Raw genomic sequence first — 15,224 nt, forward strand, 5'->3', positions numbered from 1 at the left:
TAATGGAAGGAGAGTATTTTTGTTTTGCTTCTCATTACAAGGTCGGTGGGGTATTTCACACTATACACTGTCTTCCATTGACCTCGGTTTAATTAAATCAAATCTCACTTAGCTTTGAGCTGTTGGCTGACACAGAAAGTGATGCAACACTAATTGGAATTCAAAAGCAAAAATTTCCACTACAACTTTCCTTCACTTTCTCGTTTTGTCTCCTATTGAATGAAAGTTTTAAAAAATAAGAGACCTTTCCAGTGCACCGAGAATTGGCTTAGTTCTATTACTTGCATCACTGTTTTTTGTTTTTATGAAGGAGAAAATGTTCTTTTGTTTAGGCAGTGAAACAATGAAATGGTCATTTTTAACAGTGGCACAAATGTTCTGCTCCAAAAGTAGGATACTGAAAGTACCAGACTCTGTGACCTCAGATGTCCCTTCCAACTTAGACTGTGAGATTCTTTGATCACATAAGTATGACCTGATGAAGAAGGCGGGGAAATCACTTTTTAAAGATATAATAAGACTATCATGTAATGGAGGGGCCATGAGGATATTAACAATTTACTAGAAACCCAGTTCTTTTTGGAGACAGGAACCAAGCTCAGCATCTAAGTCAAAAATATCTATGAAATGCTCACTAACATATAATGAAATGTAAAGAAATTAAACAAATGATTTTTCCTGTCCACTAGGAGTTTACAGTTTAAAACATCTAATGTCAATAATGGCATAAAGATAGGCATTTGTGCAAAACACCAAGTTTTTGTCTTGACACCTTTTCTTCTAGATAATGGCTGTTTTGTAATAATTATTATCATTCTATTTGTGCCCTGCTGACCTGAGATTTTAAAAAGTGGAGCCCTAGTTATATTTGTTTGGCAAATATGGATTTTGGTTAAGAAGACATTTCTCAGGCTATCTTTCTTGCCATACAGAAAAACTCTGCTATTAGCAATAACATTTTGCTACTGAAATAGAGGCTACTTCTTTATTATCCACATCCATTTAGTTTCATCCTGTGTTTTGTTCTTTACTGTAGGCATAAAATGGGCAAAGTAAGGAAAGAAGGGAGAAAAATACTGGCCCATAAAATTTTACTTTCCCTTGTTGTAGCTGGGAGAATGTGAACCTTAAGGAAAATAGAGAAAAAGGTATCTGAAAATGTTGTGCCCCCACTACCATTACCATGATCTTTGGTGAGTTTATTAAATCATATTAGATTTATTTTGTAAAGTGTCCCAGTTAAAAGAGTTTAAAATTACATAAGGTAATTTAGAAGACAGATGTGGAAAATTTGCTTCAAATTGTATGCTCTCTATGGTGCCAGTTATGAAGGAACTAATGGAGACTTGGACTTCAATCCTGCCTCAGATATTTACTAGCAAGATGACAGTTGGCAAGTTATTTAACCTTTCTATACCTCAGTTTCCTCATCTGTAAAATGTGGGGGGTTGGACTCAGAGACATCTAGTGCCCTCCAGCTCTAAATCAATGATCTTGCAAAACAAAAAGTGGGTCAACATATACAAAGTAGTGCCAATTACTGTCTGGTGGTTATTTGTCTATGCATATATAGCAGAGGTTCTTGAACAATGATCTCAACTTCCTGCTCATACTGGCAGCTAGGTCCCAAGAAGGCTTCTGGCTACTTCTCTCCTTAGGGTTTTAGAGGTTGGATGGGGGATGGAGGGTCTAATACTATGAGCCCCCACCAGTGTGTTCCCTATTTGACTGTCAGTTGTTAAGGGCTAAAATTCTAGCTAGTCTGTCTAAAATATTTAATGAGTGGTCGCCAATAAATTATAAGCTTTAGCAAGAGTTAGACTTTTAAGCATTTATTAAGGAGAATAAGAATTTGGTAAAGAGAGAGAAAGGCCTAGATTCCTATCTATTAAAGGGAGAGCACATTTCTAGCTCCGCTCTCCACCCGAGTCCAGAGGAAAGAGCCCCAGAGTCAGCGCCAGTCTCTTCCTTCCTCCTCCTCCCACTAGTCCGCGTCACTTCCTGATACCAAAGAAAAGACTCCTGGTCTTGCCCTCAAAGACCTTCGCTTCATGGGCATAACTCTTCTACAGTAAGTCTCCAGCAGGTGGCGTTATTCCAATCGTTACACAGTTGAGATCTACTAAGTCAGCCTTAATTAGCTTTTAGTTAAAGGAGTATTTGCTAAGGTTAAATACTAAGAACAATTAGCATAAACTGTCCCTGCAAAATGGTGGCACACCTTTCCACAAGTACATACAGGGTCTAGGAGAGGGTTCTTAAACTTTTTGTGTCCTGAAGCACTTTGACAGCCTGCTGACAGTATGGATTCCTTCTCAGAATAATGTTTTTGAATGCAGAATTTAAAATACATAGGATTACAACAGAAACCAATTATACTGAAATATAATTATAAAAATTATTTTAATAAGTTTGCAGATAATGGATTAATAATTCCTATTCTGGGGAAAAGTGGGTTCATGCTGAGAGAGCTCATTTGGCAAAGAGACAAACTCATAGCTCCAGGTTGCTAAAAGTTTTAATGAAGTTCTCTTTAATTATGTTGTACCTTTCTGTTGGACTTCTTGTAGAGTAATGAAGCTGCCTTTCTTTATTGTGTCTAGTTTGTACTTAATTCTCAATACAGATATTGCCATCAACCAATATTGTTCCAGGAACACTGCCAGGACACGCATTGGAAGTCCAAAATCTTCCAACTTTCCAAAGTTCACAAGTTTCCCTCTGGCCCACAGGACATTCTCTCTCCTTACCCCAAATTATTCTGAGTCTGATTTGGTTTAATCAATCACTCCAGCATCACCAAAAGTGAACATAAAGTGGTGGAAGGGCACCAAGATTCTTAGGTTTGTAGATAATAATGTTATCAGTTGGGCGGCTAGGTGGCGCAGTGGATAAAGCACCAGCCCTGGATTCAGGAGGATCTGAGTTCAAATCCGGCCTCAGATACTTGACACTTACTAGCTGTGTGACCCTGGGCAAGTCACTTAACCCCCATTGCCCCGTAAAATTTAAAAAATAATAATAATGTTATCAGTTCTAGAAAGGAAGGTGTTGTGAAGCTATGTAGATAAAAGAAACTAGAGAGAGTAGCCTATAAATTGTAAAAACACATCTCCTATTCAAAGTATAGAATAAGATAATCCAGGCAGTGTAGCATTCCTGTAAAGAAGAAGGGAATCACAATCTTTATTGTCCAAGTACTATACTTGAATTTTGAAGAACTCTTTTAAAATTTGGATTGTAGCTAGAAGCCATATTTTCTAGCAGCCTGGGGCTAAAAGTACATCAATAATGAAAGTACACTAGACTTGACTGTTAACTGTCATGACTTGGTATAGAAATTTAATGCCTGACTCCACATTGTAAAATAATCACACCATGGTCTGTCTGACACTTCTCTTCATTAGAAAGCCTGGGGGCACTGTTAAAATATTGACTTTAGTTCATTTTCTTTGACTTCTGTTAGGAAGAGTTTGCTAAAGAGTGTAGGCGTGTGTGTGTGTTTGTGTGTGTATGTGTGCATGCACGCGCTCGTGCGTGTGTAATGTAGAATTTAAAATTGGCCAGGATAGTAAAGAATGAAAAATTTTCCAGGAATTGCAAATGACCTTTCACAATTTATAAGTGCTAAAGTGAAATGGACATAAGTGAATTCTGACCTGCTCTTCCTCTGGAATGAAAAACACAATGGTGTCATTCCTTGGCTAGTATTCACTTTTTTGTCATTTGGTTAATATCTAATAAGTTAGAGGAAGCTAGGCAGCACAGTGGGTCAAGCACCAAATCTGGAGTCAGAAAAACCTAAGTTCAAGTCCAGCCAAAATGTGTGACAATGGGCAAATGACTTAACTTGTGTCTGCCTCAGTATCCACATTTGTCAAATTTGGATAATAATAGCACCTACTTCCCTTGGTTACTGTGAGGATTAAATGAGATGATTTTTGTATAGCACTTTGCAAACTTTGATGTGCTATATAAATGCTAGCTGTTAGTATTATTGTTATTATTAGTATATATGATAAATTATGCCACACAAAAGGAAAGTATCTCCTTTTCCAGGAACTTATATTCTCTATAGATAAGCAGAACCCACCTTTGACTTTTTGTCCTCCCTGCTTGTTATTGACCCCTTCTCCTTTAACCCTAAGTCTTGCCCTGTAGTCTCTTTTTAGACATTTCTAAACCATGCCTCATTGGCTTTCTAGCTGTCCTATATGTGTTGTCTTCCCCCAATAGTGGTCAGATTCAAATCAAAAAGATCTCTTCAGGCTGCCTCTCTTCAGGTTTACTTAGAAAACTACAAATTAACATTACCTATATTGTACTGTATCTTTAGTTTCTTAAACATTTCCCAAGTATATTTTAACCTTTTGTAGTGACAGAGTTTGACACCTCTGCCCTGATAGACTAGGCTCCTTGAGGGAAGATCCTATCATTCTTACTTGTATCTGTATCCTAAGCAACTAACACAGTGCCTGGAATATACTAAAGACTCAATGAACATGTTTTCATTCATTCATTCTTATGGTGCCATTACTATTCCTTTGAATTGCTCTGGAGGGCCGAGGCATCCTGTGGTATTGTGAAGGAAGCTAATGAAATAGTGTCAATTACTAAGAAGGTATTTAGAGGACAAGAACAGGAGCATCACTTTCATATTTTGCTTTCTGACATACAAAGTCCAAGACTTCAGCCTGTTTATGGAAATCATGAGCCCTTCCTAGCCACCTCTTATGATGGAAAACCCAGAGCAGCCATTTCCAGGATAGCAAGAGCTATTCTAGTTGGTGGGAGCACAGTGAAGTGGAAAAGTCACTGGTACCTGGAGTCAGAAGAGCTGTGTTGGAATCCCTGACCACTCCTACCTTTGTGACCATTGGCAAGCCAACCTCAGCTCTCTGGATCAGTTTCTTTAACTGTAAAATGAGGGGCTGGGGGCTCTCTCTGAGGTCCCTTCCAAATCTAGGTCCTGTGAAATCAGGGGATTCTTGGTTTTATTTTCTGTCTGTTCATTTGTTTACATCAAAATCATAGAACATAAATTTTAGAAAGGGACCTTAAAGATCCACCTGATCCATCTCCATTTAAAAACTCAGGTCCAGAAGAGGACCTTGCCCAAGATTATGCTTCTGGTGAATGACATAACAAGGAGCACCAAAACACTTCATGAATAATTTTAGGTCTTTTGATTCTCACCCCAGAGTGAGTCCCATGACATCCTACTACTTCTAATTTTTGTCTCAGAATTTTTACTGCAACCAAACTGAACCACTTGCTGTACTTGTGCATGACACCCCAATTCTTTTTCCCTCTTAAAATCACTGTTATGTCTGGAATATACAGCCTCTTTCCTTGAGCTTCCTTGATTGCTTCAAAGTTTAACCCAAGGACCATATCATACATGAAACCTTTCCTGATCCCCCTTGCTAATTAGGTGCCCCAGATATTATTTTCTATGTATCTTTTCTATATATCTTTTATATTTATATTTTTGGATATCTTTGGTGGAACAACATTTCCCTAGCTCCCTTTTCCCCAAATAGCAGAACAAAAACACAATTCAAGCAAATAGGTATAACCCAACAAAACAAATCCATACATTTACCATGTCCAAAAAATATATGCTTCATTCTGCAGATTGAGTCCATCACTCCTCTGTCAAGAAGTGGGTAGCATGCTTCATCATCACTTAATTGGAATTGTGATTGGTCATTGCGCTAATCATAGTTTTAAAATTTTTCAAAGGTTTTTGTTCTTTAAAGTGGTCTTCTTACTGTACAAATTGTTCTGCTCATTTCAATCTGCATAAATTTGTTCCAATCTTTCCAGTTCTCTGGAATTGTCCCTTTCAACATTTCTCATGGCATAATAATATTCCATTATATCCATCTCCTTTCACTTGTTCCACCATTTCCCAATTGATGGGCACCTCCTTCGTCTCCACTTTTTGCTATGACCAATAGAGCTGCTCTAAGTACTTTTTAATATATAGATTTTTTTCTCTTTCTTTGATTTTGTTGGGGTCATGGCCTAGTTGTGATATCACTGACTTTGGGGTCATAGTTCCAAATTACTTTTTTTTCCAAATGACTAGACCAATTCACAACTCCATCAACAGTACACCATTGTATCTATCTTTCTGAGAACCCTCCAACAGTGGTCAAGAATGGATTTAGTGTTGACAGGTGTAGCCAGCAACTCTAGTCAAGCATGAGTAAACTTTCACAATGATAAAGCTCATCAAAAGAAATCAGATCCAATTGATATATGAATGGGAGTCTCAGCAAAATTTCTGAGTATTTGCACACAACCCCAAAGGATCTCAGAGAGCTGAGGTTGACCATCCAATGGATTCTTTCATGGAATAATCTGAACAAAATTAGAGAATTTTGTAGGCAAGAGCAGGGTGTGGGGAACAGAGGCCCACTAATTCAACCTGTGCCTGAAACAGGAATCCTTCCACAACATTCTTTCAGTATAGTTTTTGAGTCTTGCCTTGAATACTTTTTTTTTTTTTTGGTGTGGCTATTGGGGTTAAGTGACTTGCCCAGGGTCACACAGTTAGTAAGTGTCAAGTGTCTGAGGCCGGATTTGAACTCAGGTACTCTTTTTTTTTTTTAAGTGAGGCAATTGGGGTTAAGTGACTTGCCCAGGGTCACACAGCTAGTAGTAAGTGTTAAGTGTCTGAGGCCGAATTTGAACTCAGGTACTCCTGACTCCAGGGCCGGTGCTCTATCCACTGTGCTACCTAGCTGCCCCAACCTTGAATACTTTTGATGATGAAGAGCTCACTACCTCCTACATCTGCCGATTCCATTTTTGATAGCTCTGAGGGTCCATAAATCTGCCTCTCTGCCACTTACAAACACTGATTCTGCTTCTGCCTACTGAGGCCAAACAGAAAAAGTCTAAATGCCTCTTCCAACATAACAGCCTTTTAAATATTTGAACATGGCTATCATGTCCTTATTTCTTCTCTTCAACTGAACAGACATCGAGGAAAATGAAAGTAGGAGAGAGATTTAATTCACCTTTTTGTCAGCTAAAACTAATTTTATCACAGATAATTTATGTCTATGCATACCATCAGTCTGTGACAAGTCAGGGAATGTACTGTATAGCTTTTGAAATATTTGCAAGGGTTTTTTTTTTCAATTGAGAAAATATGGTATTACAGTCAGTTTTCTATTATTTATATAGTGGCATGAGTAGTTCAAAACAGCAGGCAATTTTAAAATATTTATATTTGTGGTGGGGAGATGTTTGGGGATTTATATTTTAATATGTGTTCTTTTTTTTAGGCAGTTTCCAATGGGATGTCATCCGCCTTTCATCCATTGCCTAGCAACATTCTATGATCCTTTCATAGCGATTAAGGGCATGTTCACACATGGTGTTGAGGTTATAGGAAAGTTCCTTAATATCTAGTTTACTCTTAATTAAATGATTAATTGAGGTGCTTGCCCTTACACTTGTATGGTTTTCTACAAACAGTAGGTAGGTGTCAAATAGTATCTATTGGAGTCTCACCGGGCAAAGGAGTAGGAACAATACTAGTCAAGAAATACAGTTACACCTCCCTTCTGCATCACAGGGTTTAGGGGCTCAGAGCCCCCTCAATCTGGAAAATCCACATAAATTTTTTTTGCCCTCCCTTCATACCAGAAAAGAAGTCTGAATTTTTTCTTTTTCTTTTATGAGGAGTTTATGGTACCTTATTTTAAAATTTAGATTGGTACAATATAATGCCATTCATATATTTTATGTACTTCTGAGTTTCTAAACTTTTCTTGTCATCTGCTAGCCTTCACATGTCATCTGCAGCTTCTGCAAAATTCCCCCCAAATTCCCATTTAACTTCTTATGCCAACCCATGATATATTTGAAACCTTGATGGGGAAAGTTGTGATGTGGAAAGGGTAAATGTAGGTAGCCATTCATTATGAGAGGAACAATTGTTTGGATAGATATGAAATTGTAATAATAGCTATCATTTATATAACACATTGAGGTTTGCAAAGCATTTTATCCCCATAACAACCCTGGGAAATAGGTGCTATTATTTTGACCCCCATTTACATATCGGGAAAATGAGGCAGGCAGCTTAAATGGATTGCATAGGGTCACACAACTATTAAGTGACTGGAACTAGATTTGAACTCAGTTTTTCCTAACTCCAGGTCCAGTGCCCACCTATACTGTACCACCTACAGTCTACAGTTTAGTTAAGGGGATATAAGATACACACAACTGTAATACAGAATAATAGATGGTGAATGCATCAGAGGATTGCACCCAAAGTGCATTGTGACATCTGAAAGGGGAGGATAGGTGAGGGGTCATGGTTCCATGGACCCGGAGAACTAGGATTTTAAGCCCAGATTTTCCACCTCCAAAAATCCCCTATTGTCTCTCTTCCGTGGAGTGATTTGTTTTAGTTTTTGAGAGGGAGAGAGGGACTGGAACTGTGATTTTATTGGCGGAGGGAATTACCAGTGAGGAAATTCTTTTTGCCAATACATATCTCCAATTCTCCTGCAAATTATTGCCTTAGTTGCCTTGGGGCACAGGTGGTTAAGTCCCTTGGCCAGAGTCACAAGGTTTCAAAGGCTGGACTTCCACCCTAGTCTTCCTGACTCCTGAGGCTGGCTCTCTATCCCCTACTCCACAGTGTCTGTCTAGGGCTTATAAGGGACACCTCAAGGAGTACAGAACATTATTGCATGTGAAATGAGACTGATCGCTTAGCTGTTTGGCTGCATCAACAACACTTGGGCTAATGATTCTCAGAGTCCATGGGATGATAGTAGAACTAATAACAACATGGAACAACTTGGGTCCACTGATCAGCACAGGTCAAGGCCTTCTGCTGGCACTTACCTAATTTAAGGGGAATGTTGTACGTACAAGGCTCTCTTAATTCAGAATGATTCAGGGAGAGAGGGAGTTTAGTTGATTGCCCATTGGCTCCTCAGCCAGGGAAATACTTTAAACTGTTCTCCTCTGTGTTTTGGCGTTTGCTATGTTGGGTAGCTAGATGGTGCATTAGATAGAGCACCACACCTGGAATCAGGAAGACTCATTTTCCTGAGTTCAAACGCAGCCTCAGACACTTACTAGCTGGGTGACCCTGAACAAGTCACTTAAGCCTCAGTTTCTTCAACTGTAAAATAAACTGGAGAGAAGAAAACAGCAAACCACTCCAGTACCTCTGCCAAGAAAACCTCTAATAGGGTCACAAAGAGTTGGGCACAAGTGAACAACAATACCAGTACATAGTGAAACTTTTCATGTATTTGCCCATTGATAGTGGGATAGGAATATGGTTCCCTATGGAATGGCTGGAGATGAATAACATACATGCTGGTTTATGCTTGGCACAACTGCAAGCTTAAATGCATCACTAAGAAAGATCAGAGGGGAAAAGCCCAGTGTTCCAAAAGATGCTCAGGGGAGTCAGGCTGCTAGGTGGCACACTAGCTAGAGCTCTGGTCCTGGGGTCAAGAAGACTTGAGTTCAACTCTGGCCTTAGACACTTACTAGCTGTGTGACCTTGGACAAGTAACTTAATCTCTGCTTCATTTTCCCTATCTGTAAAATGGGAATATTAATAATATGTAGCTCCCAAGGTTGTGAGGAACTTATAAAGTGTGTATCACAGTGCCTGGCACATAGTAGGCACTTAATAAATGCTTATTTCCTTTCCTTCCCCCTTGCAGTTCACCTTTTAGTGCTTTTGTACATATGTGACAAATAGATGGACAGTGACCTCATCTCCAAAGTATGAGTTATAGCCCCTCCAACTTAATTATGTCTCTTGACATAGCTCCCTAGGCTACTGGCTTTCTAAAATGAAAAATGAGTTCCCCTATTGTGGTTTTGTAGCCGATCTCCATAGCTTTTGTGTTTCTATTGCTCTCCTAGCTAAATCATTTTTCTTCATGGCTCAGGACCTGGTTTGAGTACTTGTTAAGCCCATGGGAGGAGTAAATGATGCAGACTTTCTCTTTGTGGGCACCAAGTAATCATAATTACAAGAGAGTCATGGTTCTGGCCAGTCAGTATGAAAAGACAATTCTGCACGAGCATTCTGAATCCTGCAGACTCAGAAAAGAACATGTTGAGATGTGGCTGATCTGACAAAGCAGCATTTTTCTTTCCTCTTTGCTATTTGCCATTGCTCTATTTTATCAGGAAATCCAGGCATCAATCTGGGTGTCTGGGTCACAGAAAAGAGTTAAGAGAATTTAGAGAAAGGACAGCACATGAGTTTTCACAAGAGTGAAGACTCTTGGGCAGCTAGGTGATGCAGTGGATAAAGCACCAGGCCTTGATTCAGAAGGACCTGAGTTCAAATCTGACCTCAGACACTTGACACTTACTAGCTGTGTGACCCCGGGCAAGTCACTTAACCCTCATTGCCCCCCCCCACACACACACATAAAAGTGAAGACTCTTAGATGAGGCATTCACAGGATCAGAGCTAGAAGGGACCTCAAAGCAGAGGCCATCTGGTTCAACCCTCTTGTTTTCCAGAGGAGGAAGACATTGAAAACAAGGGAGCATCATAGATGGAGAGTTGGAAGTGACTCTGATGCCCCCTCCAGGCCTTTACCTGACTTCTCAGACACATTCAGAATTTGTTGCTCATGAGTACCACCCTCTTCTTCTTTCCCTTCATTTTCTAGCACTTCTTTATATATTACCTTCCCCTGTTAGAATGTAAGCTCTTTGAGGAAAGGAACTGTTTGTGTGTGTGTGTGTGTGTGTGTGTGTGTGTGTGTGTGTGTGTATGATATATAGACACACATATATAGCTAAAGGTAGGTATATATATAGATATAGATAGGGGGAGGGGAAATAGATTGTATTGTTAGGTTAAAAAAATTATACTAGTTTTTTTTTTTTAATGTGAGTTCCTTAAGAACAGGGGCTGTCTCTGTTCTTCAGTTCATATGCCCAGTGCTTTGTGCATTAAGTGTTTTTCAGTGCAAAAAAGAAAAATGTAGCAACTTATCGGTTTGCTCTAGCTGTAGCTGTGCTCTGTATCCTACATGGTAGGTACACTTTCACTCAGTCAGTCAGCAAGCATTTATTAAGTTCCTTTCTATGTGTGCTAGACACTGGGATAAGTATTGGAGATACAAGGAGCCTCTCTCTCTCTCTCTTCTCACCCCCTCAAAAAAAAAAAAAGCAGCCTCTTCCCTCAAGGAGCTCACAGTCTAATGGGTGAAATGACATGCAAGCAACTCTGCATAGGATATATACAGGATAAATTGGAGAGAATCTCAGCGGGAAGGCACTGTAAGATTAAGGAGGGCTAGGAGAGGCTTCTTGCAGAAGATGGGATTTTAGCAGAGACTTGAAGGAAGACAGGGCAACCTAGAGGTGGAAATGAGGAAGGAATAGAATTCTAAAAATGGGGGACACCAGAAAAAATATTCAGAGTCAGGAGACGGAGAGTCCTGTGCAATGAATTTTCCTTCTTTTCTTGAAAAATATAAATGGAAGGAGCAGCTAGGTGGTGCAGTGGATAGAGCACCAGCCCTGGAGTCAGGAGTACCTGAGTTCAAATCCAGCCTCAGACACTTAACACTTACTAGCTGTGTGACCTTGGGCAAGTCACTTAACCCCAATTGCCTCACTAAAAAAACAAAAACAAAAACAAACAAATATATATATATATATATATATATATATATATATAAATGGAAAGATCCTTGAGCTAAGCACAAAAACATTCAGGATGTCCCAAAAATCTTAGTGCTGTTTTAAGATTCTCTCCCCCCCACCCCAATACACTAAGGTTTTTGGGACGCCTTCCATAATGTGGACGACTATAGAACTTTAATAATTCTCCTTTTCTAATAGGAAATACAATCATAATTGCCCTATTTTAGACAGTCAGTAATATCATACAGATAACAACAGCCAGATTGTACCTTCTCTATAGTCATAACATTTTAGCCTCAGTGACTTAAGTGCATAACTTCAGTTGACAGTTATAGGGGAGACAGGTTAGTCTTAGTAAAAATAGAGGATTCTTAGAGTTTGGCACATTGGATTATTTTCCTTTGCATAAAAGGAAAAGGTTGGGTTAGTTACAAGTTAATATTTCTAGCATACTGATTTTGGTCAATTTTCCAATTCTTTGGGCATCTATGCCTTGATTATGAAAGTCAGAATAAAAAAATTCTTTCTTTGGTAAAGACATTGTGAAAAACTTTGAGCTCTTCAAAAGCAACGTGTTATAAACCTATGGGTTACATATTGATGCAATGGGTACATTGGTGTTTAAAATGTCAGGGTCATTTTTCTCTTGTGTTACCTATGATCAGATGAGCAGCCAAAGTATATATCTTGAACTCAGTCAGGGAATAAATTTAGGGAGTTCATTTGAATTCAATTTTACTTTTTTTTTTTTTTTTAGTGAGGCAGTTGGGGTCAAGTGACTTGCCCAGGGTCACACAGCTAGTAAGTGTTACGTGTCTGAGGCCGGATCTGAACCCAGGTACTCCTGACTCCAGGGTTGGTGCTTTATCCACTGCGCCACCTAGCTGCCCTTCAATTTTACTTTTTAAAATGACAGATTTATCTTTATTTTTAGTCATATATCTATAGGTGGCTCTGATACTGTGAACATTTTTGTCTCATTAGCCATAGCTACCACTTATATGTAAAAACATAGCCAATTTGAATCAATCTGGGGAAAGAAATTATGATTGAGATTTCACCGATTTGACTATCATCCTTGGTTTTCTCTCCTAGAATCATACATTCTCCCTCTTTCTTAATTCATTCCCCACAACCTGCTAATTTTCATCCATCCTTCTTCTTAGGAGCTGAGAATTAAATATTTCTATTTTGTTTTCTCAGCATCATCTTAATAATTAACAGAGTCAATTTTTATGAGCCATACATCCTCTTTTCAAGGCTTAAATTATTCCATCAGATGAGTTGACAGTTTCCACCTGTATACTCTATTTTTAAGACTGTTCTGATACGATGAAACTGTGTAGATCATAGATAAAAGAGAGGAAGGGGACCTCAAAGAGCAACTAGTTTGCCACCTTCATTCTACATATAACAAAACAAAGGCCCAAAGAGTTGTGATCTGTCCAAGTTCACACAGACTCGGGATTTGAATACAGTTTCTCCAGTACCGAATCCAGGGCTCTCATGGTTTATAGCTTTGATGGTACAAGAGACCCATCCAGTTCCTCCCCTCTCCCCTGCTTCTTCATTTTATAGTTGAAAATGTGGCCTAGTCAGATTGAGTGACTTGCCCAAGGTTATATGAGGTAGTAAATGGCAATCTGCATTTAGATCCCACTAAGTCTCCTTATTCTAAATCCAGCCATTTCCCCATTGATTCACACCTTTCTACTGTATCATAATTACCTCCCTCTATGTACAATCCTAACCTTCTGATCATGAATATATGTTTTATTGCCCACCTGATGATTTTCTAATCTTTTTTTTTGCATGTTTGTTTTGCAGGAAAAAAGTGCCAGTTCAAATGTAAGACTTAAGCCTAATAAAGAGGTTCCGGGATTGGTACATCAACCTAGAGCAAAGTAAGTTATATTTCTAATTGATTTCTATGACAATATTTTAAGTAAAAAACCATAAAGGGCTCCTGGTCCTGTTTTCCCAAATGTCCAGTTAAGCTCCTTATATAGGGGAACTTAACCCATAGGGTATATTTTGCAGCAATCCTCACCTTTCCAGGGGAAAAAAAGGTCTGACTTATCTGTGGAAACTAAAAGGGAAGTGAATAGCATTTATATAGTACCTACTATGTGTCACACACTGTGGTAAGACACTATGCTTTATAGATATTATCTCATTTGATCCTCAATAACCTTGAGAGGTAAATGATATTATTATCCCCATTTTACAATTGTCAACTGAGGCAAAGACAAGTTAAGTAACTCACCCAGGCTTGCACAGCTATTACGTATCCAAGGCTGGATTTGAACTCAGATCTTCCTGACTCTACCATCAAAGCACCACCTAGCCTCTAACAATAATAAGCTTCTGCTATAGAATTTCATCTGCTCCCCAGAGTACAACACTGCCTATTTCACAGAATCCCAGAATTTCAGAATTGGCAGGAATCTTCACAGCCACCTAGTCCAATCCATTCCTGAAAAAGAATACCCCATAGTCTATTCATAAAGTATATACCATACCCAAGAAATGCTCATCCAGCCTTTGCTTGAAGACCTTCAACTGGGACAACCTGCTACCTCCTGAGGCAGTCTGTTCCCCTTTGGGGTAACTCTTGGTTTGGACTCTTTTCCTTGCATCAAAACTCCATTTTCCTTTTGGAAATTTCTACCCATTACTCCGCAATCTGCCCTTTAGGACTAGAACTTCTACAAAGAATCCCATGATTGTTCCTAATATGTGATCATAGAGAAGCAGTATGATAACCTGGATAGAAAGCCAAGAAGACTTGGGCTCAAGTTTTGATCTTGTAAGACTTAGAGCAAATAGCTTCAGTTCTCAGTGCCCTAGAAAGCTCTCTAAGACTATATGTTGCAAAGAACATGTTGTCCTGCATTAGTAGAGGAAGTTTCCTGACTGGGAGTTCTCTATAGCAGTGAAATCACAGGTCCATTCCCTGTCCCTATCCTTATGTAGTAATAGATCCATTAAGCAAGCATCATCAATCAAGCAACAACATTTATTTGAGTACCTAGAATGTGCCAGTCACTGAGCTAGGCACAGGAGATCCAAGGACCAAAGCAAATAGTTCATGCCCTCAAGGACCTGATGTTTTAGTAGGGGGAGACAATGCATATCTATGGCTACAAAAGAAACACAGGATGATTCGAGGGGGGAAAGAATGGAAGAAAATCAGGGAATGCCTCATATAGAAATTGGTGCTTGGGTTGAATCTGGAAAGAAACTCAGAATTCTGAGAGGTTGAGGTGAGGAGAATGTATTCTAGGCATGGGGGAGTATAATCCAGTATAAAGGCACAGACACAGGAGTTGGAGGGTCATGTACATGGTGGGCCAAAAGTCACAATGTTTTAATACCTTTCTGAAAATTATTTTTCTTTATTTTTCACCAGTTATAAGATTTAATTTTTCACACATAATGAAAATTCATTTCCTATGTATACTGTATATGATGCTATGACATTGTAAATTAAAAACAAAAAATAAAGGAATTATTCAATTTCTTAAATTTTATTGAATATTGAATTTAAA

At 38.9% G+C, this 15,224-nt stretch overlaps 1 protein-coding gene across 3 annotated transcripts in view; it reads left to right on the forward strand.

Annotated features, from left to right (window-relative positions):
- The window catches only part of C4H1orf21 (chromosome 4 C1orf21 homolog), a 291,700-nt gene that overhangs the window by 234,327 nt on the left and 42,149 nt on the right, over positions 1-15,224 (forward strand). For all 3 annotated transcript variants that reach the window (XM_044005062.1, XM_044005059.1, XM_044005061.1), the window contains exon 4: positions 13,501-13,577. In XM_044005062.1, the coding sequence (XP_043860997.1) occupies positions 13,501-13,577 (77 nt within the window). The remainder of the gene's footprint in view (positions 1-13,500; positions 13,578-15,224) is intronic.

Source organism: Dromiciops gliroides, chromosome 4 (genome assembly GCF_019393635.1).
Source record: "Dromiciops gliroides isolate mDroGli1 chromosome 4, mDroGli1.pri, whole genome shotgun sequence".
NCBI classification, from domain to species: domain Eukaryota; kingdom Metazoa; phylum Chordata; class Mammalia; order Microbiotheria; family Microbiotheriidae; genus Dromiciops; species Dromiciops gliroides.